Source organism: Aspergillus welwitschiae (assembly GCF_003344945.1).
Source record: "Aspergillus welwitschiae strain CBS 139.54b unplaced genomic scaffold BDQ94scaffold_8, whole genome shotgun sequence".
In the NCBI taxonomy this organism is placed as follows: Eukaryota; Fungi; Ascomycota; class Eurotiomycetes; order Eurotiales; family Aspergillaceae; genus Aspergillus; species Aspergillus welwitschiae.
In genome coordinates, this window is record NW_020798702.1 from 850,843 (window position 1) to 874,357 (window position 23,515).

The 23,515-nt window shown below is 47.0% G+C and overlaps 8 protein-coding genes and 1 non-coding gene across 9 annotated transcripts; 5 read left to right on the plus strand and 4 right to left on the minus strand.

Moving 5' to 3' along the window:
- Window positions 1-151: 151 nt before the first annotated feature.
- BDQ94DRAFT_158121 (Serine/threonine-protein phosphatase PP2A-2 catalytic subunit) lies at window positions 152-1,373 on the minus strand (the record flags this gene model as incomplete). Its single annotated transcript, XM_026768884.1, has 9 exons — window positions 152-254; window positions 309-381; window positions 432-511; window positions 570-823; window positions 854-889; window positions 931-968; window positions 1,053-1,131; window positions 1,195-1,239; window positions 1,290-1,373. The coding sequence occupies 9 exons, from the start codon at window positions 1,371-1,373 to the stop codon at window positions 152-154; spliced, it is 792 nt and encodes a 263-aa protein (XP_026628986.1).
- Window positions 1,374-1,607: 234 nt separating this feature from the next.
- Window positions 1,608-3,189, plus strand: BDQ94DRAFT_158122 (serine/threonine-protein phosphatase; the record flags this gene model as incomplete). Its single annotated transcript, XM_026768885.1, has 5 exons — window positions 1,608-1,619; window positions 2,067-2,234; window positions 2,296-2,697; window positions 2,759-3,058; window positions 3,121-3,189. The coding sequence occupies 5 exons, from the start codon at window positions 1,608-1,610 to the stop codon at window positions 3,187-3,189; spliced, it is 951 nt and encodes a 316-aa protein (XP_026628987.1).
- A 1,822-nt stretch (window positions 3,190-5,011) lies between these two features.
- On the plus strand, window positions 5,012-7,275 carry BDQ94DRAFT_158124 (major facilitator superfamily domain-containing protein; the record flags this gene model as incomplete). The annotated part of the gene is made up of 8 exons (XM_026768886.1): window positions 5,012-5,014; window positions 5,655-5,765; window positions 5,824-6,386; window positions 6,426-6,430; window positions 6,469-6,548; window positions 6,605-6,820; window positions 6,893-7,114; window positions 7,156-7,275. 8 exons carry the CDS (start codon window positions 5,012-5,014, stop codon window positions 7,273-7,275), a joined length of 1,320 nt encoding a protein of 439 aa, XP_026628988.1.
- A 2,488-nt stretch (window positions 7,276-9,763) lies between these two features.
- Window positions 9,764-10,920, minus strand: BDQ94DRAFT_126520 (ribonuclease H-like domain-containing protein). The gene has a single exon (XM_026763876.1). It carries the CDS (start codon window positions 10,825-10,827, stop codon window positions 10,093-10,095), a length of 735 nt encoding a protein of 244 aa, XP_026628989.1. The 5' UTR covers window positions 10,828-10,920; the 3' UTR covers window positions 9,764-10,092.
- A 3,530-nt stretch (window positions 10,921-14,450) lies between these two features.
- On the plus strand, window positions 14,451-15,277 carry BDQ94DRAFT_168283 (uncharacterized protein; the record flags this gene model as incomplete). Its single annotated transcript, XM_026771016.1, has 2 exons — window positions 14,451-14,920; window positions 14,998-15,277. 2 exons carry the CDS (start codon window positions 14,451-14,453, stop codon window positions 15,275-15,277), a joined length of 750 nt encoding a protein of 249 aa, XP_026628990.1.
- A 754-nt stretch (window positions 15,278-16,031) lies between these two features.
- Window positions 16,032-16,104, plus strand: BDQ94DRAFT_t92. Its single transcript has one exon. It is a non-coding gene; the product is annotated as a tRNA-Lys (tRNA).
- A 159-nt stretch (window positions 16,105-16,263) lies between these two features.
- BDQ94DRAFT_139470 (glycoside hydrolase family 15 protein) lies at window positions 16,264-18,809 on the minus strand. The gene is made up of 3 exons (XM_026765432.1): window positions 17,046-18,809; window positions 16,928-16,992; window positions 16,264-16,868 (listed from the first exon to the last, which is right to left on the minus strand). The coding sequence occupies exons 1-3, from the start codon at window positions 18,796-18,798 to the stop codon at window positions 16,644-16,646; spliced, it is 2,043 nt and encodes a 680-aa protein (XP_026628991.1). The 5' UTR covers window positions 18,799-18,809; the 3' UTR covers window positions 16,264-16,643.
- Window positions 18,810-20,074: 1,265 nt separating this feature from the next.
- BDQ94DRAFT_139472 (uncharacterized protein) lies at window positions 20,075-21,127 on the plus strand. Its single transcript, XM_026765433.1, has one exon. The coding sequence runs from the start codon at window positions 20,090-20,092 to the stop codon at window positions 20,651-20,653; it is 564 nt and encodes a 187-aa protein (XP_026628992.1). The 5' UTR covers window positions 20,075-20,089; the 3' UTR covers window positions 20,654-21,127.
- A 115-nt stretch (window positions 21,128-21,242) lies between these two features.
- On the minus strand, window positions 21,243-23,458 carry BDQ94DRAFT_185975 (Zn(II)2Cys6 transcription factor). Its single transcript, XM_026775022.1, has 3 exons — window positions 23,008-23,458; window positions 22,924-22,951; window positions 21,243-22,864 (listed from the first exon to the last, which is right to left on the minus strand). Exons 1-3 carry the CDS (start codon window positions 23,400-23,402, stop codon window positions 21,299-21,301), a joined length of 1,989 nt encoding a protein of 662 aa, XP_026628993.1. The 5' UTR covers window positions 23,403-23,458; the 3' UTR covers window positions 21,243-21,298.
- Window positions 23,459-23,515: the final 57 nt, after the last annotated feature.

Below are 23,515 nucleotides of genomic sequence, written 5' to 3' on the forward strand. Positions count from 1 at the left end.
AGAAAAAAATATTAGGATGCAGAGTAGTTGCAATTATCACATCGAGGCCATGATTTCCTTTTGTTCATATGATTAGTTGTACATTCCAAGCTACCATCAAATCCACAAAAAGTATATACCAGCAGTGACTGCAAACATGACACGTTCTAACCTATATAGCGATATATGGGCAAGACTGTAAGTGTAGGAAGTAAGCTGGCGTCCTTCTATGCACTGTAGGTTCTCCAGTCCACGGCGAAGGATCAAACTGTATACTAATATCAAGAGTTAGCAAAGTACTAGACTCAAACCACATCCCTTAATCTTACAACTGATAATCGAGTTGTTCATCCACTTCCAATGTGGCCACTAGATTACCACAACGGTAGCAGTATTCTGGAGCTGGAACAACCTCATTAGCTTTCAACTCCAACCATACTCCCAGGCTATACCAGAGAATACAGTAACCACATTTCTGTCATGTGACCAAAGATACCCATCCATCACCATTTGATATGCTCGCGCGACAAGACTAATCAACCCCGTTATTGTGATTGAACGCGTCAGATATATCCTGTCTGAAGGTATACCCTGCTCCGCGGGACGAAATGCCCCAACCGCATCTGTCATCAGGATCGCTCCAGAGCAGATCACACATTGGACCGTCATGCGGAGGCTCATGTACTCTGTCTAACTCCCGGATATTATCCAACGTATCAATTGAGGTACTTAGCCCTCCGTGGAGACAGAAGATGCCGTTATTGATAAGTGCGGCAAGAGGGAGGTAGTCAAGTAGGTCAGTAAATAATGTCCACACTCGTGCATTGCCGTATTTCCGAAGACACTAGTCGTAGAAGCTGTATCCTTGGGTGACTTGCCGGATTGTGGTTCCCCAGAAGATCGTTATGCGCTTGGAGTAGAGGACTTTGGGAGCGAAAAGAGGAGGGATACTGATTCGACGGAGTGATAGCCGCGGTCGACGTAATCGCCTGGAATGATATGATGATATTAGCCTGTAGTTACTTTCGTGGGCAGGATGTCTCACCCTGGAAGAGAGGACTTGGTGTCTGGACAAGGTCCACTTGTTCGGAAAAGCTCAATCAAGTCGTGACATTGACCGTGGATGACGCCACAGACCGTGACTAGGCTGGACTATATAAGGCTGGTTAGGGCTGTCATATTTTGCAGCGAAAATAGTAGTCAAGTAGGTCTCACAGCTGTTTGTACGTTTGATTTTTCATCTTGCACCACCTCCCTTGCCTGGGGAAATGCTAGGAATGACTAAACGATTGGGGCTTGTAAAACTGTACTTGATCGCATAATCGGTCTACATCATCCTCTGACAAGATCTTGAATTTCATTAATTGCTTAATCCATGCGTCAAGGGTTCGCATGTGCTGATAGTCCGATTCCCGTGGCTTCGAATTGATTATCTGGCCTACTTGTAATATCAATTATCATTGCTTCGCTGCGAAGAAGGCTACGTGTAAGTGATCCTGGGAAATCGGGTAGCTTATAAATATATTATAAACAAGGTACTTGAGTATACTGAAGAAATGATGGCACTGTTGTGTGTCACAGCAAAGAAGTCAAAAACCATTTGCGATACAGATATCCGTGGCATAGGGATGGCGGCATTAGTAACCTCTTATGCGGATCTGCCAATCCTGCTTGGGCTTGCTCAACTCCGTCTAGAATGTCGGAGTTCACCTCGAAGCCAAGACAAATCTTAGTTTGAATCTATTTTTATTCAGTACCAAGGTGAGTGCGATTATAGAAGACTTGGGATCTTCCGAACAGAAATTGATGGGACTGGCCTTATCGTCGACAATCCATAAAAGTTATCAAACCCTTCCACAGATACATGATCACAAACGGATTAACCCGGTGGTCTGGATACCATATCGGCATAGAAAGCTCAAAAGTTTCTCTGATATTTCATTTTCTCAGTTGTATTTATACCTGCTGTTCCGGGGTCAGACAGTTTGTCTTCCCCAGACCTTGCCACCAACGATTGCCATCAATAGTTGAAGACCCTCTGTATCAGAGCTGCTTAAAGATTCCCATATAACGCCATGCCAGATAAGAACAATGTGGACCTAGATGAACTTATTGCAAGGTTAGTAGCAGTAAGAGGCTCGCGACCAGGGAAATTAGTTGAAATCCGAGAGTCTGAAATCGAATATCTCTGCCACACAGCGCGGGATATCTTCATTTCCCAACCGATACTTCTAGACCTCGAGGCACCTATCAAGGTAAGACCATTAGCCTTGAAAAGGAATAGTATTTTCAAACACCTCTAACTAATAACACCAGGTCTGCGGGGACATTCACGGACAGTACTACGACCTCCTCCGTCTATTCGAATACGGAGGCTTTCCACCCGAATCCAACTATTTATTTCTCGGTGACTACGTGGACCGCGGCAGACAATCCATAGAATGTATGTGCCTCCTGCTAGCCTACAAGATTAAGTATCCGGAGAACTTCTTCATTCTACGCGGGAATCATGAATGCGCATCCATCAATCGCATCTACGGTTTCTACGATGAATGTAAACGAAGATGTAATGTCAAGCTCTGGAAAACATTTATCGATTGCTTCAATTGTCTACCTATTGTTGCTATCATAGATGATAAGATATTCTGCACGCATGGTGGGCTTAGCCCGGACTTGACTTCCATGGACCAAATTCGGCGCATCATGCGGCCTACAGATGTGAGTTTTGCTCTTCGTTATGTGGTCTTCTTCGTCAACATAGATGCTGATCGTGGATAAGATCCCTGATACGGGGTTACTATGCGACCTCCTCTGGGCCGATCCGAACAGGAATATTATAGGCTGGGGTGAAAACGATCGTGGTGTTTCGTTCACTTTTGGCCCCGATGTGGTTCGACGGTTCACCCAGAAGCATGACCTTGACATGATATGCCGCGCACATGAATGTGTTCAGGATGGATATGAGTTCTTCGCTAAGCGGCAATTGGTTACAATTTTCAGTGCACCCAATTATTGTGGCGAATTTGATAATTCTGGCGCTATGCTAAGCATCGATGAGGACCTTCTCTGCTCGTTCCAGGTGAGTATCGCCGGGAATCACATATTGAGACGAATGCTTATAAGTTATATGTCGTCTATTAGGTTTTGAAGCCGGCTGAGAAACGGAAGCCAATTTTTGGAAGGCGATCAGACAAAGAAAAAGCGCGTTAGTTCTCATATTCTTATGGCTTTTGTGTTCATCTGTAATTTCAGCTTGGCTGTTCTAGAATCTCCTGATGGAGAGCTGGTCCTCCTTTGGTTCACTGGCCGACCTCAAAATAAAGTGTCACTGATATATTATTTGAGTTTGTTCAACGTCCCGGGGCATGGAATCAATGCTGGTCAATTCGTTCTGTTGGATGCTCTGAACGAGTCCACTTCGGGAGTTCTGACTATGCATTTCCAGGCTCGTCTCGTAATGAACCGATGTAAATTGTCCGTATAAATGGTGGTCAGCGGTAGACGAAGAACAAGCAGTGCTATTCTGTCTCAATCGCTTCAAGGGCCACCGACCGCCGCTGGCGTTGCTGCTGTTACTGGGGCTCTGCTCCTGCTCTGCGAATCGTCTTCGCCGGCTTGGGAGAATGGCAGGGCCGATCGTGGGTGCACAAGCAACCAGAATCCCGACTGCCATTTCCGCTACGGTTAAGATGGAGCTGTCAGCCGTACATCAGGTAAGATCCTGATCCAAAGTACAGTCCAGAACTTTGACGAGACGGATCAGGTTGATAATAGAAATACTGTCGGTCGGGATTCTGTCAGAAACGTCTTTATCATGGCAAGCTATATCCATAGACTCACACCAGTCCTAGACCAAAGGTGGCGGTGACAGCTACCTTCTTCTTGGTCGCCATTTGTAACTTTCAGATGATTGGAATCGGCAGTAATACGGCGATAATATCAAGAACCATGTTGATGACGGCTGCGGCGAGCTCAGCAGTCACTGCATCGCCCACGAGCCTTCGAGGCTTATGTTCCAATAGTATGCCAGAGTACGACAAAGACGTAGTGTGGTCGCAATGCTACCGATGAGATATAGCACGATGATTGCTTCTAGCGCATATGCGGCGATACGGAACTTTTGGACTGGAAATGTCTGGATATAAAGGTCCAGGATCACAAGACGGAAGCAGGCTATCCCGACAGCCCAGAAAAGCTGGGAGGCGAAGAAAGTCTACATGAGCATCATGATTATTAGCCAGTTGCCCTGGTAGACCCAAATGGAAACATACTCACCTTCAATACGGCCACAATGTTAAGTCCAGATGCTATAGCCTGAACGACAGGATTCCTAGTCCCCCGTTCACTGTAGCTATAAGAAGACAGATCGTGTAGCCTATGAGAATAACAACGAGATAAGAGTGAGAATATCATGTGCTTGAATGTCTCGCCTGATGAAGGCCCTGGCGTAAAACCTCAGCCCCACGGCTATCAGAGCCAAGGCATTCAGGACTGCAAAATTGACAATGACTGTTACCTGTCTTGATGCGAGGGTGGGCATGGCGGAGCAATGGATACCTTAGGCGATCAAAGACCGAGGTCTACCTTCCTGCATGGCTGATTCTGAGAAATAGTAGGGTTGGGTTGGGTATTGAAACAAGATGTTAATCGAAATCATCGCTTTCGCCCGGGATAGTGGTGAGACTGTTGGATAGGTCTTCCAATAACACCAGTGTACGGAGTAGCTAGCGATTACTAACTATACGTTCACCACACCAGGTGGTGTAACTCACATATTACCCAAATTTAAAACCGTCATCAATTCTGCTCGCTACCAGAGCATGGCATTCCTTATATCAGAAACTGCCGAGGCAGAATCACCGGTGACTATGAGGGGACTGTAGTGGGGGCCTAAAAGCCAGTGGGTGCCATGAAGCGACGGGCCGCAGCCAGCACTTGAGACTTCATGGCACTCTGATTGCACAATAATGAGAAGCTGATTGGTTGGGTTGCTGCAACCAAGAACACTGGTTGCATAGCTAATGCATCGACCATGGCAAGAACCCTGCTTTGTGCTGCGCCTCACATACCAGTGATACTTATTCGGGTAAGGAACTGCACCCTGCGAGTATATAAAGGGCTACGAGCTTCCCTATAGGGAAAGACCCACAATATGGAGTGAGTGTTTCCTGACAGGAGTTGCTGATGAAAAGCCATCTGCCTACCTTATCAAGACCCAGGATTGAACGGCTGGATATCAGCTCATTTGCCCCGTGTGTATTGTCACGTGGCGCTATTTGAATCGATCCGCAGTCCTTGAAGATTACGATAGTGCGACTCTCCCGATAGGGCACTGGTAGCTGTGTCTGTATCCATTATTACCGAAGTAGCATCCATCAGTCGCCGTGAGTACATCTCATAATCGCGAAAAGCATTGTTCCATATTCCCCAAGGTTCTGCAGCCACTGATCCACCCTTGCACGCCGCCTTGCGATCCCAGCCTCCCCTAGATCATCAGGCGTAGGCCATAATTCGTCGATCGTTAAACAACCTTCCATCCAGTCCGCCATATGTACGTAAAATTCTCTCTCCCATTCATACCACGTTGCTGCCTGCCACAGCAGTTTATTGGCCGGAGCAGGGAGACCTCGTAGCTCCGTGCCAAGGAAGGTAGAAAGGCCCTCCTGGCTAGAGAGAATACTAATAATGCAACGCTTGTTCAATCAGACCCTTCAACTGGAGTCACGACTCCCGAACCACCCTACAGCATCTTCGATAAGCGACAGAAGCGGTTGATCATCATTATTGTATCCACTGCAGCAACTTCTATGATATTAATCCCCTTCACGCTTAGGAACCCACTAGCATCCTAATAGTCTCCGGATCGCATTCGACATTTACTTCCCAGCATTACCGACAATCGCCAATGACCTCAATGTCTCCATCGAACTTGTCGATCTGATTGTTACATCCTATCTCATCTTCCAGGGCCTAGCACCCAGCCTCTGGGGGCTCAGTCTCTGGTGTGAAAGGTCGCCGGACAGCATATTTGTGCACATTCGTTGTCTTTCGGGCGCCTCTATCGGACTTGCTGAAACGAAGAGTTACCCGACACTCATTGTTCTACGATGTCTTCAAAGCACCGGTAGCGCCACTACAATCGCGATTGGATTTGGTGTTATCAGGGATATCACCACTAGGGCCGAGCGCGGTGGCTACATGGGGATCTTCCAGGCTGGCCTCCTCGTACCCGTTGCCGTGGGCCCAGTCATCGGGGGTGGCATTGCTGGATCTTTGGGATCGAAGGCGATCTTCTGGTTCCTGACTATGTATACCGGAGCTTTCCTCCGCTTTCTCATCGTCCTTCTACCGGAGACTTTACGATCGATAATTGGCAATGGGGGCTTCGAAGCCTTCCAAACCCATTGGTGAATTTTTCGCGGCATATATATCAGAAAACGACAAAGGTTAAGTGGGAATAAATTCCGGGTGGCCAATCGCAGCGAGCAGCAAAGAAGAGGGTTGATGCTTTGGGAAATCTTCGGATACTCATTAGCAATCACGCGGCACCAATCATCATTTTCCTCGCGGTTTATTAGGCCGTCTGACAGAGGGGCATCACAGCGACGTCGTCCCTTTTCGAAAGCCGCTATGGTTTGCCAGAGATACAAATCATGTTGACTTTATCGCAAACGGTGTAAGATCTATGATTGGAACTCTCGTGACTGGCAAAATCGTTGATGTCGACTATCGTCGTGTCAAAGCCAGGTATGAGGCTTTGCTTGATACGGAGCAAGGGGGAAAATCCAATGCGGCTACACGAGAAGAGAACATTCCCCTCGAGAAGACGCGCCTTCGGCTTGTTCCTATCTTCTCGATCCTTTAGTACCTTTTGATTATTTTGCTTGGTTGGACTATTTACTATGACCACAAGGTACACATCGCTGTGTCTCTTGTCTCGACCTTCATTACTGGCTGGACTGCAGTCTCGACACAGTCGCTCATCATGACCTACCCTATTGATGTCTTTCCCGATAGGAGCGCTGCGGCTAGTGCTAGTCTCAGCCTTGCACGATGTCTCTTTGCTGCGGGAGGTACAAGCTTCATCATGCCTCTTATCAATCGCGTTTGGGTTGGCGTGGCCTTTACCATCTGCGTCGCGTACAGCTACTTGCACTTGTAGAACCTTTGATTCAGTGGAGATTTGCCGCTGGGTGGAGAAGAATGGAGAGGGAACGAGATGCCCAGAGGGCGGGCGTGAAGAACTCAAAGTCATTGTTTCGCCGAAAATTATCACTATGTCCCTCTTACAGTTGACATCTATGCACTTACCAGCTTCTATCTTTAATTTCTTTCCTCAAGTTTCTTCGTTGGCATTGTGCTAATGTGAAGGATTACCACGTTCGGGGCTGAAAGACTAGACTTACCTAGTATACTTTATGCTGATACAATATACTCTGAATGCTACCAAAGCGTTTCGGATTCTCAGTCGAGGCGAGGTAGAATACAGTGAGTCATATCGACCACTCAGTATAAATATTAGGGTGATTCTGCGGTCATCAGTACACCTTGCCTTTGTAGTAAGTAGGGTCATGCGTCAATTTTCCAATGCTTAGCCTTAGCAAATAATCATGTGAACCGGATAAGGTCCGTCACACGTGACTGAAATGACTACAACATCTGACCGATCCCTGGTACATATTGTGGGCCCAGATAGGCAAAATTTTTACTGGGCAAAGATATGGGAGCTCGTATTCTCGGGATTGTATTAGAGATGACTTTAGTATAGGTGGCCGTATAGGTGGCCGTAAACCGGTGTGGTGCCACTATCTTTGAGTATACCGGGATCGGGCAACGCACACCACCCGACTCTGTCTAGATAGCAGAAATCAAATCGCATCACATTTCAAGTCCCAGCTTGGAGGAAGATAGCAACAGGGATGATGAAACTGTTAGCTCATCCAGGGAATCCTTTGTGTTGACCAAGGATGAGTTGCCAGGAACGGTGCTCTGTGACTGGTGCGGGAAATCTCGGGAAAGATTTGCGAATATCGTAAAACCGAACCATCTCCGAGTTTCCGAGAAACACCCGCGCCGAGAGAAAACCGACAAGGCTTACGCTATCCTTGAGAGAAAAAAAAGAAAAAGAAAACAAGAAAATTTTTTCTTTCTGTCGGTGTGATAAACATATAAGAATAGGCCAGTCTGGTCAATTCAGGGTGTACAATCAGAATATCATCTTCTCCCAGATTTCCCATCTTTTTTCGTGGTGTATCACACAGCCGCTCAACATGGATTCTCCATCATCAGTTAGTCTCAACATCCAGGATGCCGTACACCGTCCATCCTCTCCAAACAACTTCAAATCGCGCTTTCGCAAACACCTGGAGCTATGGAAAGCTGGCCTAGCTGCAAAGGAGCACTGGGATGATGAATACAACTTTCAGCCTGGACGTTATGCTGGACAGGGCCGCTAGATGTAGGTGTGGACTTTCCGCAGCTGATCGCGTCCGCCGCTAACGTATTCTCTAAAACAGCCCTATGGGTTCTGACCTCATCCACGCTACCGTATGCTAGGCATATGGATACATAGCGAACATCCTCCCACCACACACGATCTCCCTCTACATACAGTCTCTCGAGAAGCCACCGAAAATTCCCACAACCACACCGGGGGAGATTCACGATACCACACGAGTTTCTTTCATGTCACAAGCGCCTTGTCTTATATCCATCGATTTCCTTCTTAGAATAGAATATACCACCTCCGCGCTCTAATACAATTCTTTACCTGTGAAATAATCTCGGAATGGAATCTACTTTCTCTTACTACTTCCTTCCAAACCTTATGGTAGATAAACCTAGTCCCTACTATAGAGATGACTCATAACTGGCGCCAAGAATGCTGAATCCGAACAAATCCCGATGGTTTGATACCTTACGAGGTCTGGATTCCTAGTGTAAATAAGCCCTAAACCCAAACATCTGTAAATAACTTTTCACCACTGGGTACCCAATCGACCCACTTTCTCGGGCGTTTCCCTGAAACTGAAAGTACCATTGATCCATGGTTCACCAAGTATGGGTCGAGACGGAAACCGTTAACTGTCCGCGATGGTCAAATTCTTCGGCACGGGCCACTATCGGGACCGCTCGGGAGGGTCTTTTATAGTCCCGGTCCTTCCCGTGCGGTGGAATATGATCTGCGACCCAGTTATTTCTTTTTCTTAATTCCAAGTAATATTATGATTTTATCATTATTATTATTACTATTATTTTACCCCTTTTCCATTTTTCTTCCCGTTTCATCTCAAGCTTGCACAAAATGAGAAAGGGAAAGTCTAAGGATGTCCAGCACATCTGGTCCGTACCAGGATACTCCCTTCTCCACCCCGTAAGCCCAAGACCAGGTTTTAGCGCCAAGGCTGAGTCCAGTACAAGTTCTCCGACTCTCCAGCAGTCAAAGTGAAGTGCCATCCCAGCTACCTAGTTGCTAATAAGAACTCTGTTCCCCTGCGTCCACAGATTCAAGCTGTGCTGGAGTATGCCGTTGCCCTTCTGAATGACATAATGGTAGTTGACCAGGTGAAGCTGCTGTATCAGCAGTATGGTGCGCTTCGCGAGGCGATGAAGGAGGAGGATGTGTTACGTGTCGTGGTGGGATTCGTCTCCCAGCCGCTCCTGATCGGCTGGGAGTGTGTACCTTGTTGCACGCTAGCATTTTTTTCGAATAGCCACCAGAGCTTAATTTCCAAAATCACGTGAACCGATCGTTCTGGCTCTGAGTGGCTATTTTTAGTACACTTATGTGATCTGTGGATTAGTAGTGACTACCCTTAACGCGATACTTCCAATTGACTTGGGGTGCTGATACTGCAAGCACAAAGGACAGTCTGTCTAATTATCAAAAACAAGAGGGATTGCTATAGCCACGAGGCCCATACTAGGAACACTCTTATAACTCGGAATCCTATATACACATCTGGCAAAAGCTTTAGATACAATTTTTGTTCCAGCAACAACGGCCGTACCATATACCCGGTCAGTCTTATATCGGCCTTCCATGAAAACAACAGACAAGAACACTGAGAACCTTCGACCCGTTGGCAGACCCATGGTGAACACATTTAGATCCTAAACCATGTATCCGGAAACATCGCCAAACATTCTGGCTGGGGTCTCCAACGCGGCCTGTTCGGCAAGGCGAGCTGCATCGGTATTGCATTCTCTGGGAATCTGCCAGAACTGGATCTCCATACCATGATCATACCACCGCTCCAGCTCACCCAGCAGACACTCCCACAGGTCCCGGTTATTAACAGGGTTCCCTGTTCTTGTCTTCCAGCCCCTCTGGATCCATCCCTGGACCCAACATGTCGCCCCTTCCACCACATATTCGGAATCAGTCGCGATCACCAGTTTGTTGAACCCTTCCCCCGTCCAGCAGCGGAAGCGGCAGGCTGCTATCACAGCCCGTAATTCGGCTCGGTCGCTGGTGTGCGGATGCTTTCGGCCACTGGGCCCTTTGATCTCGAGGGGGATCTTGAAGTGATTCATTTTGCCTTCAGGAAGGTCCACAGCAGATCTGTAGACAACACCACAGCCTCCTCTGGGCTGAGCTTCGCCGTTATTCAAACAGGTACCCTTTGTGTAAAGGAGGAGCTGGCGAGGATTGTTTCGACGAATGAAGCGATGAACCTGTGGAACGCTGTCGACCCTGACACCAGGTGGAAAAAGGGATTGCGGTGTGTCGTCAGGATAGGGAGGATTGAACTTGGTAGGAAGAACACGTCCTGTACCGACTCTGCGATCATTATCGTAGCCGCCTGCGGCCATGATTGGGTTTATGACCACCATGAGGGTACCCATTGTTCCACAGATTCTCAAGATAAGTCTCAGTCACAAGGAGGTGCTTGTTATTATAGGGGGGTGGGGGGAATTGTCTTCGTTCAGGAAAGAGGAGGTATCTGAGGGTAGGTGAATGTAAAATGGATGCTATGACGGGGTGTGAAGATTGATCAACCGCCGTCAGAACCGGAAGACGATAGAAAGGTGATGAAGAGCTCCTATAAATGCTTGACGAGGGCAGAGGCACTGCGGCACTGTTGGAAGTATACGAGGGGTTGGGGAGGTAAAGTTGGTCTAGATGAGCATGCTGACAAGCAGGTTATCACCTGACCTGTCACAACAAACGAGTGAGACCTTCCGATGCCGCGCTGCAGATGTCCCGGGAACATGCATTCTCTCGCTCCCATGCACGGTGGCAATCTACTAGTACACTACTCTTTTCACTACCGTCACATTATCATCATCATCATTCTGTAAATCATCGAAGTCATCCTCAATATCGACTGAACTCCTCAGTGTTTTCCAATTCAAACAAGACCCTTACAATCTTCGGTGGTTTCCGTGATATTCGCCACATGCGCCTCCGCCATCCTTCCGGCCAATCCATTTTTGTCGCTTGTCCCGGCGATCAGCGGGAATGATGAATCTAAAATTTGTATATTGTATCCGCCTCAAAGTACTGCATCTGGAATACGCCAGACATTTTGGGCCATGTCTTCTGTAACTAGGGACTAGTGTCTTTACGCTTTCAATGGCCTGCGCATAAAAGTACGAGATACGAGGCCATCGTTGAATAACCATGTCAGGTTTCATAGTCTTCGCCTGCAGATTACAAGTCTGCCAAAAGCACACCGTGGAAGGTTTGCACTATTGAGCGCCGATGGCTCGTATTTGAATTATTGTGGTTACCTATATGTCTTGGCTATATTCCACGGCTGAAATACTTACTGTTGTGTCCAGTTTTACTTACTAGCTTTAAGCTAATTTATAACTAGCCAGGACCTGCATAATATCGGAAACTTATGTAATCTGCAAGCTAAATACTGTATGTTTACTGCATAACTGTGCATCAGTTCCATCTTCCCTTGATTCTTGAAGATGAGCCCCACATACAATCCATGTCATAGCATGATTGGATATCCGCATATTTAGAGCCATCAACCTGCAAGCTTGTGCATTAGCGGCTTTAACATGGCCCGTGCAAGTGGTGGATAGTGGATCCATTAATCTCTGTCAACTAGCAACCTCATTGGTTCAACATGCCAGGCCCACATGTTTAGAGCAGCTCATTCGGGCCGTGCATGAAGAATGGTTCTAAAAGGCACACTAAGGCAGCACCGTGCAGATGGCAGCTGTCAAATGTAGGCCCATGCATATGGAATGGCTCTAAAATATGGCACTAATGCACGGTCTCAAGAGCCTACGAGTCAAGGTAATGCAGTGCCCTGCATATGGCAGCTCGGGACTGTATTACTAGTATTATGCCTCATGACATGATGCTAAATGTAATTTTTATGCACTGCCTTGAGTAACTGTGAAGTAGAAAATTGCCTAAAACACCTTGAATTATTCTGTTCCAAGTAGCCGTGAATATAGCTTCAGGTGAAGATGCTGAAAGTGAAACCCCTCTATTCATCATATTGGACAAGCAGAAAGGTATATATTTCTGCGTTTGAAAAGGTTGATTTCCTTTTTATTTTGACTACAATATATATATATCAGAAGCTGAACTACTAGCGAGTATATATCTATTTTCTATACAACTGGAGGGAGAGCTATCGCTCGCTATTCTAATAAGTTGCCTAACTACCTTGGGATTTATAAGGGATATATCAATCATCTGTATTACCTAACGGCGGCACTATCTCCAGTTTAAAGCTTCCGAACGGGCATCGTCAACAACTCTGCATAAGCAACACTTGATCAGGATTCTAAAGCTGGGAAGCTCTAATTTTGAACTGAGCCCCACTGCTTTTCGATACTGGCCAGACTTCACAAAGGAGATAAAGGCTGTTATAGAGCCCTACTGCGGTAGATATGAGGCATTACATTTCTCATAGCTCACGAGATATTCGCCGTTGCCAATGAAGTGGGGGTGCAGGGTCGCTTGGTTCATAATGTCCTGCACCCTGGTTGGGTGATTAGGCCTTGCTGAATTCTGAAGTCTGGATCAAAGAAAAGAAGCGAAAGCACTGAGTGCAGAAGATCAAGAAGGCAAAAGGAAAGCTAATACCAGACATTATACTGGTAGATAGCAAGATGCATGCTATGACACCTTCGGCATTCGCGCCAAAGAAACGCCAGACATGGCAAGAGTTTTTGTCCGACAAGCTAGGCAAGTTGTGATAGTTATGTCTTTTCAGGAAATGCCCCAAAAGCTGACTGTACTGCTTCTATTGATATAGGTCAACTAGCGAGCTATATGGACGATCATTACTCTCGTTACGGCTTTATTTACAATTTACGAGTATACCTGGTTTGTCAAGCATCATGATGATACCCACTTCCTAATGTCTCCACCGATAAGCGCAACGGCGCAATCATCTATTCACCGTGTATCTCTGCGATAAGGTCTGTCTGCCACGGCAATCAGAGCTTCAGACGACAAAGGAAGCTACTACGGTGTCCAATATGGGCGGAAGTTGGTATGCTATGGCACTCTAAAGATTTGTAGCGTTTGCTAATATATCTTATCAGACATTTCGTCGATACACTCCTTCTCTTCCGGGAGGGTACATGCGCAGGGTGAGAACCGCGTTGGTTAGGGTGGTTTGGGAATGCAGAGTGGTTCAATCGGGAACTTGCTATTCTAATGTACGGTCTCAAAATCTCTATACGTTAAGCTGATGCAGTGCCGTGCATATAGCAGACTATGACCGCATTGCTAGGGTATGGCTTTATTTATAGCTTTTATGCAGGCCCATGCATATACATGGCCGGCTGAATGAATGCATTTAGAAGAACACTAATGTATGGCCTTAGAAAACGGCCTACCTGCAGTAGATTAGACTCAAAAGTTAGCGACAACAATTATACGTTCGTACCTCGCGGTAGATACATCTTCATCGCACTATCTCAGCCGTTATCGGGCGATACAGTGAGACTCCTAAAGACTCTACGAAGCTGAATACTTATCCCTTTGGATATTAAATGATTATAATCAGATGTAGCGTTTATTTTGAGTTTCATAATACCAGGTCGACACAAATGCAGTAGAAGCGACAACTTCCATGGTCGAAGTCTAGATAGTGCTACGCTTACTGTATCAAGTTTTCTGGTAACCCCATTCAGGTCAAATTTCGCGCTTCAGACAGAAACTTTTGCTCGATATGTTCTTTTAATAGATCAGCCCCGAATGATGAGTGTAGATGCCATTCGTATTGACATTAGCGTTTCACTCATCATAGCATGGCAGCAACTGCAGCTGCACGGTGAATATTCCCGTGTTGAGCATTATTATCAAAGAAACTAAGTCCCAAAAAATGACCTTCTTGTGATGACTCGCTCGGGCGTCATAGTGAAAGAATACGGGTGGTGACTCATATTTACCTTTACTACCTCCCAAAAAAATCAAAGAAAATTACGCATCTCGCAACTCATATACTATTGTTCAATCAAGGGTTTACCCGGACAAGAGCGCAAAAATGTGGGACTTCAGCTTCACAGGACGAGTCTTCGATATCGACGGGAAGAAGCTAAAGGTCTTGGAGCAACTCACTGAGTTCTTGGACTTCGAATCGGGTCAACGCCGAGTCCTAACAAGGGTCATAAACATGGAAAACAATCTACAGTCTCTTCTCAAAATCCGTTACCAACTGGACCCAGAAGACTTTGATTTCGATGATTCCGCAGAGGCTGAGTTAGCTGAGGAGTTGGCCGAGGAACATTACTGCCACGAAGTTCAACTTACAGCACTCCTAGGTGAGCGTGGACTAGGACCAAAATACTATCACCACGAGACCCAATTGCAGGAGGAGTGGATGCCTTTTCCTGATGGTTATATCGACTTTCTGGTTATGCAGATACCCCCGGGCGAAAATGTGGATGAAATCCAAGATGAGCTTACCGACCGACAGCTTGAAAGTATCCGAACCCAACTCGCACATATCTTGGAGTAAGACAGCGGTTTCATTGCTTTAGAAAGCGAGGCTCTATTCCTTTACTAACTAACCCCTGCTGCTCTCATCGCAGGACTATGCGCAAGAATGGCTATAAGCTGGTCCAGCAACATGCTGGGTATCTGAATTACGAGGCTCAGACAAACAAGCTTTATCTTGTTGACCTCGATTGTCTTGGATTTTCCGACCCAAAGAGTAGCAGATCGTTTCCGATCGATGAGGAGAGCCCGTACGTGGAGGCGTTTAATATATGGCGCACACCGTACAGTAAGCCTGAGCAAGACCAGAAGCCAGGCATGCCGCCACCCGACCAACCCCCTAAGAAGGAGAATCAGCGCCCACCAAAAACATAGGATGTTGTTGAAACTGACTTGCATCTGTTTCTCCACCCCTAATATACTTGCTTTGAAGACCGAACACTGCTTATTGCCGATCATGGACTTTGGCAGGCTTAACAAACGAACCCTTATGACATAGTAAGAAACAGTAAGAGTAGCACGAGGAATATATTCTGATATGCGAACTTCAATAACTCCTGTGGTGTAAACCTGGTTGGTCGATACACCCCTGCTCTTGCGGGACGGTACAGGCGCAGGGTGAGAAGGAAGCAAAAGTGAACCGTGTTGTTTAGGATGGCTCGGAAGGCAACGTGGCTCAATGGCAGGGTGATTTTCTAATCCACAATCTCTTAATAGCTCTATAAGTTAAGCCAATGCAGTGTGGTGCATATGGCAGCGCAGACCTGCGTTAGTAACTGATTATCTCGGGGTATAGCTCTATAAATAGTATCTATGCAGGCCCATGCATACAGAATGGCTCTAAAGTGAACGCTAATGCAAGACCTCGCATATTAAATTGCTCTAAAACATAGCACTAATGCACGGCCTCAGAGGACGGCTCTAAAACTGAAACTAATGCAAGACCTTGCATATTGAATCGCTCTAAAAGTGACACTAATGCAAGACCTCGCATATGGAATGGCTCTAAAGGTAGCACTAATGCATCTGTCTGTAGGGTGTCAAAGCACGTGATGCAGACCCTGCTGGAGACTTCATTGGAAGAATACTCTACTAGTAGCATTATTCTGTTGTAGCTTTCACCGAACTAGCCCGGCTAGCTCAATCGGTAGAGCGTGAGACTCTTAATCTCAAGGCTGCGGGTTCGAGCCCCGCGTTGGGCTTTCTTTTTTGTTTTTTCTGTCTTCTTCCGGATATGTTTGGATTCTCTTTTTTTTTTTCTTTGGTCCTCTCATATTTTCTTCAATATTTGTTTGGGTTCTCCTCATGTGATTGCCGGTCGGAGTAGTGGTAAATACTACTGCCAGAGAGATTCGATGAGAGGGGGATCTGGACCGTTTTCATTACTATGAAAAATATACTATATGACTTTGAATCCCGCATGTACTTCAAACAACAACTAGTAACAACTCGTGACTTATAGTAAATGATTGGCGGTATGTGAAACCTGAATATTAACAGCCAACTACTCAGGATATGGAGATAATTATATTATAGCATATTTGTAGGATTCTTTCCCCACATGAAGTATATGTAGGGTCCTCGTGGGTCTTCAGGGATTTCCTATGGGACACAAAAGGAACTTGATGCGAGTTTGTGTCATATTCATATGTAATCATCGAAAAGCAGACGCTGAAATCCTCTTTACATTGATTTTCGATATGTATTGTCCTTTTCGGGCTGTTATCATGATGCGATAGGATTATCTGTCGCCCCCTCCGCCCAGATTCATCGCGGCACTCACACACGCAAGGTGACTGAACGCTTGCGGCATGTTGCCGATCTGCTCGCCGGACGTCGCCACCTCCTCGGAGAACATCCCCAGATGATTTGCAAAAGAGAGAATGCTGTCGAACTGCGATGTCGCTGTTTTGCGCAGTTGCTGGAAGAATGGGTCGTGAGGAAGATAGGCTTTGGATCGAGCGGCCTGGCGATATTTGTTAGCTGTCGAGAATAGGGTAAAAGAGGCTGAGTGTCGGAACTTACGCGCATCATGGCTTCAACGAGCCAGAATGTAACCATCAGGAAAGCGCCTTCATTGCCGCCAACACCTGAAAATGTGTTAGAAGTGTGTCGTCATTAGGGTAGGCAGGGGATAGCTTACCATCGTCGACTTTCCCAGTATCATAACGTGACACCATATTAGCCACACTCAGACCTCCTTTTGCCGGAACCTCGGTGATCTTCTGGATGGTGCTCAACAAGCGGGGATCATTCGGCGCTACGAAAAACACCAACGGCGCGATAAGCACTGCAGCGTCCATAGCATCCTGATTCTCATAGCTCATGCAGAAAAACCCCTTCTCGGCGTTATACCCCTTGGTCATGATTTCATCGTATAGTGCATCACGTTCGTGCATCCATCGCGCCCGGTCCGGACATGGCAGATTGGATCTCTTCTCCGCCAGCCGTAAGCCACGATCCAAAGCCACCCAAAGCATGATTTTAGAGTAGACAAAGTTTTGCGGTGGTCCGCGCACTTCCCAGATGGACTGGTCGGGTTGATGACGGATCTGGATGACGAAGTCGATCATGCGACGAATAGCTCGCCATTGGTCGTATGATATGTCGGCGGCATGTTTGTTGTAGAGGTATATGCTGTCCATTAGTTCCCCGTAAATGTCGAGCTGAATATGAGTCGCTGCACCATTGCCGATACGCACCGGTCGGCTCCCCCGGTACCCCTCTAGATGGTCGAGTTCCATTTCGGGGATCTCGCGCTCGCCATGAATGGTAATCATGATGGGCAAGAAGGGCTCCCCTGGCTTTGGATTCTTATCCATGGGTGGGAAGATGCGTTCGAAGATGAAGTTGATGTACGATTCGGCTTCTTCGGGATAGCCGTTCTTCAAGAACACATACACGGTGAATGCTGCATCTCGCACCCATGAATAGCGATAGTCCCAGTTGCGACTTCCGCCGATATGCTCGGGCAGGGAGAACGTGGGAGCTGCCACGATCGCTCCAGTTGGCTTGTAGGTTAGCAGCTTAAGAACAAGTAGGCTGCGCTCCACTTGCTCGCGGTAGTGGCCCCGGAAGGTGCACTTGCTGGTCCAGTCTGACCAGAAGTCGCCTGTTGTTCGCTCAATCTGCTGTAGATAGGGCGCTAGATCCTCCACATTGCATGTTATGGATTCCTGGTCGTGAAGAAGCATAGTGATAGACTGTCCTTCTTTCAAGGTAACCTTCCCAACCAGACCGGGGCCTAAATGGCCGGGTCGGTCAGAGAGTTCAAATTCAATGCTAAGATCGGAGTCATCCCCGGAAACATCACCCTTGTCTCCCAGAACGCTGACAACCAGATTCTGACTCTCAGCCTGAAAGTGGTAAACTTGGATAGCGTCATCCGAAGCCGAATACTGTTGGGCTACATGTGAATCGCGAGCGTAGTTGAATGCCGGGAAGAGCTCAATTTCTATCTCCATTTCACCACGCACGCACTCTGCTTTCCGTACCATCCCGGAACGACATGCCTGATATTGCGCAGAGCCTTTGTTCTGGTAGCATCGACACCACTGGGGAAGCCCTTTCTCGACCACATGGGGCTTGGGTTTTGCGATCGGAAAGTAATCCAAGATGTTCATCACACCCTCCTCATGGATCCAGCGTGTCTCCAGCATATTGGTATATGGACGATAGCGCTGCTTACTGAGAGGATTCTTCAATTTGCGATCTGGGGTTATCGAAAAATGGCCTCCTTTCTCCTTGTCGAGAATGCGGCAGAAAATGGAAGGGGAATCGAACACGGGCCAGCACATGGAGTCGACGCTGCCATTCTTGCTAACCAGCGCACAGGTGTGCATGTCCCCCACCAGGCCATAGTCTTCAAGCCCGCAATATTCGTTTGCCGGATCCATGGTGCAATGGGTGTGTGAGATGGAGGAACAGAGTTGGTCTGTCAGCTGTGCAGACCTCTTTATATTCATATGACGTCACAGCTGAATATCCGGTGACACCCGGCGTGTTTAGCTTATTGCATTTGCATTCACCTTCATACTACTGTCATTTTTCTTTCCTCTTTTTCTTTTTCAATCAAAGTTGAGACACATATTGTGTATGTAAATAATGTGAAGATTTTGCACTTCGGATAATCATGATTCCCATGATTTCCTGATTGGAATGATGCATAATGTTGGCATAGAGGTGCAATCGGTCTAGAGATCCTACATTGACAGATACGAATCTTATACTGTCAGCGTTCTATACTACCACTTCCTTTCTGATTATCTTCAACCTACGTAACTTTCTTCTATTTTTATTCTTCCTTTTCCCTAATGGGGAGGGGGGCTTTTGAGGTCGTCTTTGGTTTTCTTCTAAGTATATAGTGCGTTCATGGCTGGTGTTGTGGATGTGAGCGCCGGCGTAGAACACATTAACACTTTAGTTCATCGATGAACAAAGTATGTATGAACGGCGGGCTCTCTGGTACACCGCTACAAGGAAGTATCCTTGTGCATCAATGCCCAGGCAGTAGCAGACCTCATGGATAATGTGACTGATTTATACTACAGGTAATGCCAGGCCATAGCCAGAGCAATACGAGACTGAGCATCAAATTGTTTACATAGAATGCAATAGTCCACTCATGTTTCTAGTTTCTTGCAAACTTTGTATCTGTTGTATACATATCAGGGGCAGTATTTAATCTGTGTATAGATAGTTGATGATAGTGAGCTGTCTGCGAGCCCCGCACTCCACAATACGACTATAACATCACAGAACAGGAAAATTCCGCGGTATACCCGAGAGGGCCTCACCATTGGTGAAAAAGATAGCTAAACGCTTAGTAACATGTATTGGATTGGTATTGTAAGAAAAATTGCGGGATTTATTCTGGCCGCATCTTAAATAGTCTCTGCCTGCGACCGTCTAATTACACCGATAGGATGAAGGGGCCCCCTCCGATAGGAGGCATCCCCCTTAAGAGGGAAAAGAGGGGGTTTCCGTACGGTAAGTACGGGCGGTAGCGACGAGCAGAATCCCAAAGAGGGAATTCTTGGCAATATCGCCGTAATTCTTGGCGAGATTAGGTGTACCTTCCTAATCGGGACGCGGTTCCTGCAATGTGAGGGGTTCCTGAGGAGTATAAATACGTGAGAGTAACCTCTGACGTTTGTTCACCTAAAAACATTGCTCATTCACATAACAATGACTGTCAGTAGCTTCCGTGTGAAATTACCCGCTGAGGTCTCTCAGCCGTCCTCTGTTGTGACGGTCGGGCCCTCTCCTAAAACATTGGCGCCTTGGAACAAGAAGATACATCGCCGATGGATCTTTCTTACCTACACGGAGTGTCCGTTGGAGCATGAAGTTGATTTTGTGGAAGGGCTTCGAGCAACGTTAAAGCGAAATTCTCTCGCTTCCGATAGGTTCTATGGATGTTGTCAGGAGTATACGCAGAAGGGAATTGTCTACCATGTCCTTCTACACCTTGGCAAGCAGGTGAACTGGAAAGCTAGCTATGCTCGTCGGGTTCTTCTGGTTTCAAATAGCCCACACGAATCTATCACCATACTCACTCCTCGCCCTGGACAGAATGTCGGGAACTTTATTGAAAGCCACGTTAAGTATTGCGAGAAGGTCGCAAATGATAATTGTTTTGGCAAACGTCCTAGTATTTCTGCGGCACAGGAAGCTAGGCGCAGGCGGAAATGGGTGGAATGTGGACAGCAGCCGACGAAAGCTGCCAAGCGTGCGAAGATCATGGAGTAATTCCCCCGCGTTTATAATAGATGTTCGGACAGCTTAGAGTCTGCTCTTGATTACGAGCATCCTGGGGAAGAGTGAGTTGGATGCCCCATTCGTGTTGCCGAGTCACATTGTGCCGTCCAAGTTTCGAACATCGAGAGAGATCACGCGTTAGAGGTTTGACAACTTGACTACTCCGCAATCGGTCCATCGTCAGTGTTTGCCTATTGTTAGCATTATACAGACTGGAAAATCTTGTATGAGGATAGAGAGGCTCGGGGGTCCCACGCAGAGTCAAGCCCGATGTTTTGCTGGCGATCAATCTGTGTTTTCTGTTTGCTTTTATTGGCAGAGCTCCTTTCACTGAAGGGGCTGTTTGATTGTGTGTTGATTGAGTATTTATTTTGATTTCACCGAAGCTAGTTCGGCCACTTTTTTGTGTTTACCACAGAATGGTCATGATAACCTGCTAAAAGTGGGGGTCGAATAGAAAATGCATTTTATCATAGTTTTCCTTCGGGTCATCTTTCGTATGTTACCAAGATGCACATTAGACGCACTGAAAGAATCATGAACCTACACCTTCCGATGTACGAGATTGTTGACGTTAGACTATTCATTAGTTTCAAATTTATTGATCAATATTTCTACCGCACCGCACATTCCTGCCTATAACCGAAGAAACTCCTCCCAATACAGCCAATTGCTATCATTTTCATCTTGCGGTTCAAGCCCACCAAGCTCACGTAAATCCGAGAAAGAAGGCAGATTACTATAACGAGGTCGACCTCTAGAAGACTTCTCATGATAGAGTCGTTCAATAAATCGTGGCTTGGTGACGAATCCTAGACCTCCCGGGCTTTCTTTCAGCTCGTGACTGTGATGTTCCCATGCATCCAAGACCAAGTCCCCAAATGCAGCATAGAAATCGTCGTCACCATCAATGAGCTCAGGATGTTCATTGAAAAGTTCTTCGACCAGTTGCCAAGCAAGTGCTACGCGGTCCCCTGAGCATCGTCGCCGCAGCTCACTCAGGAGGTAGATATAGGCATCCATGTAAGAGTCTGTCGTGAGGTGCGTGAATAAATAATACGGGAACTTGCTGCGTAACCTGATATCCATCATGCATTGCACCCAGGTCAGGCATGATTCGAATAGGATATCACTTTCCTCACGTGTAAAATAGGCATTGTTGTCAGCTGCGGTGAGCCGCCCTCGAGGATGACGAATTTTGAACCTGAAGCGCGCGATTGAGAGTTTCGCAATAGCATGAGTAAGGCTATGAAGTGGGATGTGTGGATCAGAATTATGAAAGTATTTCCGACAGTATATGTCGTTGAGCTCGTCAACCGCCTTGCACTCCAGTTCGATTACCTCCTTGGACCTGATCGAGCCCTGCATCACACTTTCAAAGAGCTTGGTGGCTGTCGGAAAATGTCGGCGCCAGTTGGAGGCTTCCATTTTCAACAGGACACACATCATCTCTGTGGGACCGTTGTGTTCCAGAGGAGGCTCAGTCATGTCCGGGTGCAGATCCGCGTCGTTGACGTTGAGTGGGAGGCGGACGTCGCCTATCTCGGAAGTGGGTGGTGGCTTCTTCATTCCTGGGGTAGAGCTAATGCGGCACCGAGCGCCGAGACCGCAGAGCTGCCACCATAGACGAATGCGCATCTCCTTTTCAAAGAAAGATATGTTGGGGTCAGATGTGTCTTGATGCAAACCCATCTTCTCGGCTAGTCGGAGCGCGGCGCCGGACAGGGTGGTTGCTAAATCACATCCTGGGTTAGAAAAGAGAAACAATACCAATGCTTGTAGAACTTCGAGGTCACTAGTTGTGAGGAAGTCTGCTGCAATCAGAGCACGCAGAGTTGCGGTTCGGTATTGTCTCAAAAGAAGGGCCTTTCCCACGCCAAAATAAGTTTCACAGTCTCCCGCGGAGATAGAGGTGATTGAAATGGTATAGATGGCAAAAATTATAGCCGTCAGTGGTTTGGAAGCGCAGTAGGAATTGCAGCTAGTATCTAAGATACGCTGCTGCAGGGTAGGGACATGAACGATCTTTGTCATTGGGTGAACCCTTTCTACAAAGATCTGCCACAACCGATAGATGTGCTTTGGCTCGGGATGGACGTCGTGGATGCTTTGTGTATCAGAGATAGCCTCTTCAAGGGAAGGAGTAGGATACAGAAGGGGGTCATCCTTGTGTCTGAGGCTCTGGATAGGGGGATACATGAGCTATTCGCAGAAGGATATTAGTATATCATACGATCACGGTAGTAGCGGGAAACGCCAACCTCTGGCCTTAGATTTGACCACAAACATCTGTCAATCATTAGTAACATGTTGCAGACAGTCTCTTAGTCGCGCGGGAACCTTACTGTTCTCTTTTAGCATCTGTGCTCTCAGTGAGCCTTCCTTGAGAATGAACACTAGTTTCGCCGCCCACTTCAGTGCGTGAGCCAGCCGGATGGCTCACCTTCGGTTGAGTCTTCTGGTTTGAAGAGATCCAGCAGTGGGCATGTGAGGAGAAATCGATATTGTGCTTCCGCATGAGTTCCTCGTACCGAGCTAATCGTGCGAGAAGCTCTTCATCAGCCGCCCTCTTCCGTGGCCGAGGTGGAGCAGGGGCCTCGTATAAGCACTGAGCATGCGCCTTGAGGCAGTTAGAGCACGGCTCGCCCTTGTCGCATTTCACCTTACGACGAGCGCAGAGAGAACAGGCGAGTTTAGGTCGATTCTGACCCTGAGGCCCAGTCGGAGAGGCGGACGACATTAATTAGATTCGGACCCGCCTCTGCTATGAAGTAAGTGAATTAAGCAAGTATTCACAATGTATCAGCCTCATAGTAGAAAAGTAAGCAGAGTGCAGGTCGGGCGCTCGATGGC

What these genes read in the sequence shown, in the direction of transcription:
- BDQ94DRAFT_126520 (XM_026763876.1), bottom strand. Translation starts at nt 10,827, where the DNA reads ATGGGTACCCTCATGGTGGTCATAAACCCAATCATGGCCGCAGGCGGC.
- BDQ94DRAFT_139470 (XM_026765432.1), bottom strand. Translation starts at nt 18,798, where the DNA reads ATGGATCCGGCAAACGAATATTGCGGGCTTGAAGACTATGGCCTGGTG. An exon ending in TACTGGGAAAGTCGACGATG is followed by an intron (nt 16,993 to 17,045) that starts GTAAGCTATCCC and finishes ACACATTTTCAG; the next exon opens with GTGTTGGCGGCAATGAAGGC. An exon ending in TCGTTGAAGCCATGATGCGC is followed by an intron (nt 16,869 to 16,927) that starts GTAAGTTCCGAC and finishes AAATATCGCCAG; the next exon opens with GCCGCTCGATCCAAAGCCTA.
- BDQ94DRAFT_139472 (XM_026765433.1), top strand. Translation starts at nt 20,090, where the DNA reads ATGACTGTCAGTAGCTTCCGTGTGAAATTACCCGCTGAGGTCTCTCAG.
- BDQ94DRAFT_185975 (XM_026775022.1), bottom strand. Translation starts at nt 23,402, where the DNA reads ATGTCGTCCGCCTCTCCGACTGGGCCTCAGGGTCAGAATCGACCTAAA. An exon ending in ACAGATGCTAAAAGAGAACA is followed by an intron (nt 22,952 to 23,007) that starts GTAAGGTTCCCG and finishes AATGATTGACAG; the next exon opens with ATGTTTGTGGTCAAATCTAA. An exon ending in GGTCAAATCTAAGGCCAGAG is followed by an intron (nt 22,865 to 22,923) that starts GTTGGCGTTTCC and finishes TTCTGCGAATAG; the next exon opens with CTCATGTATCCCCCTATCCA.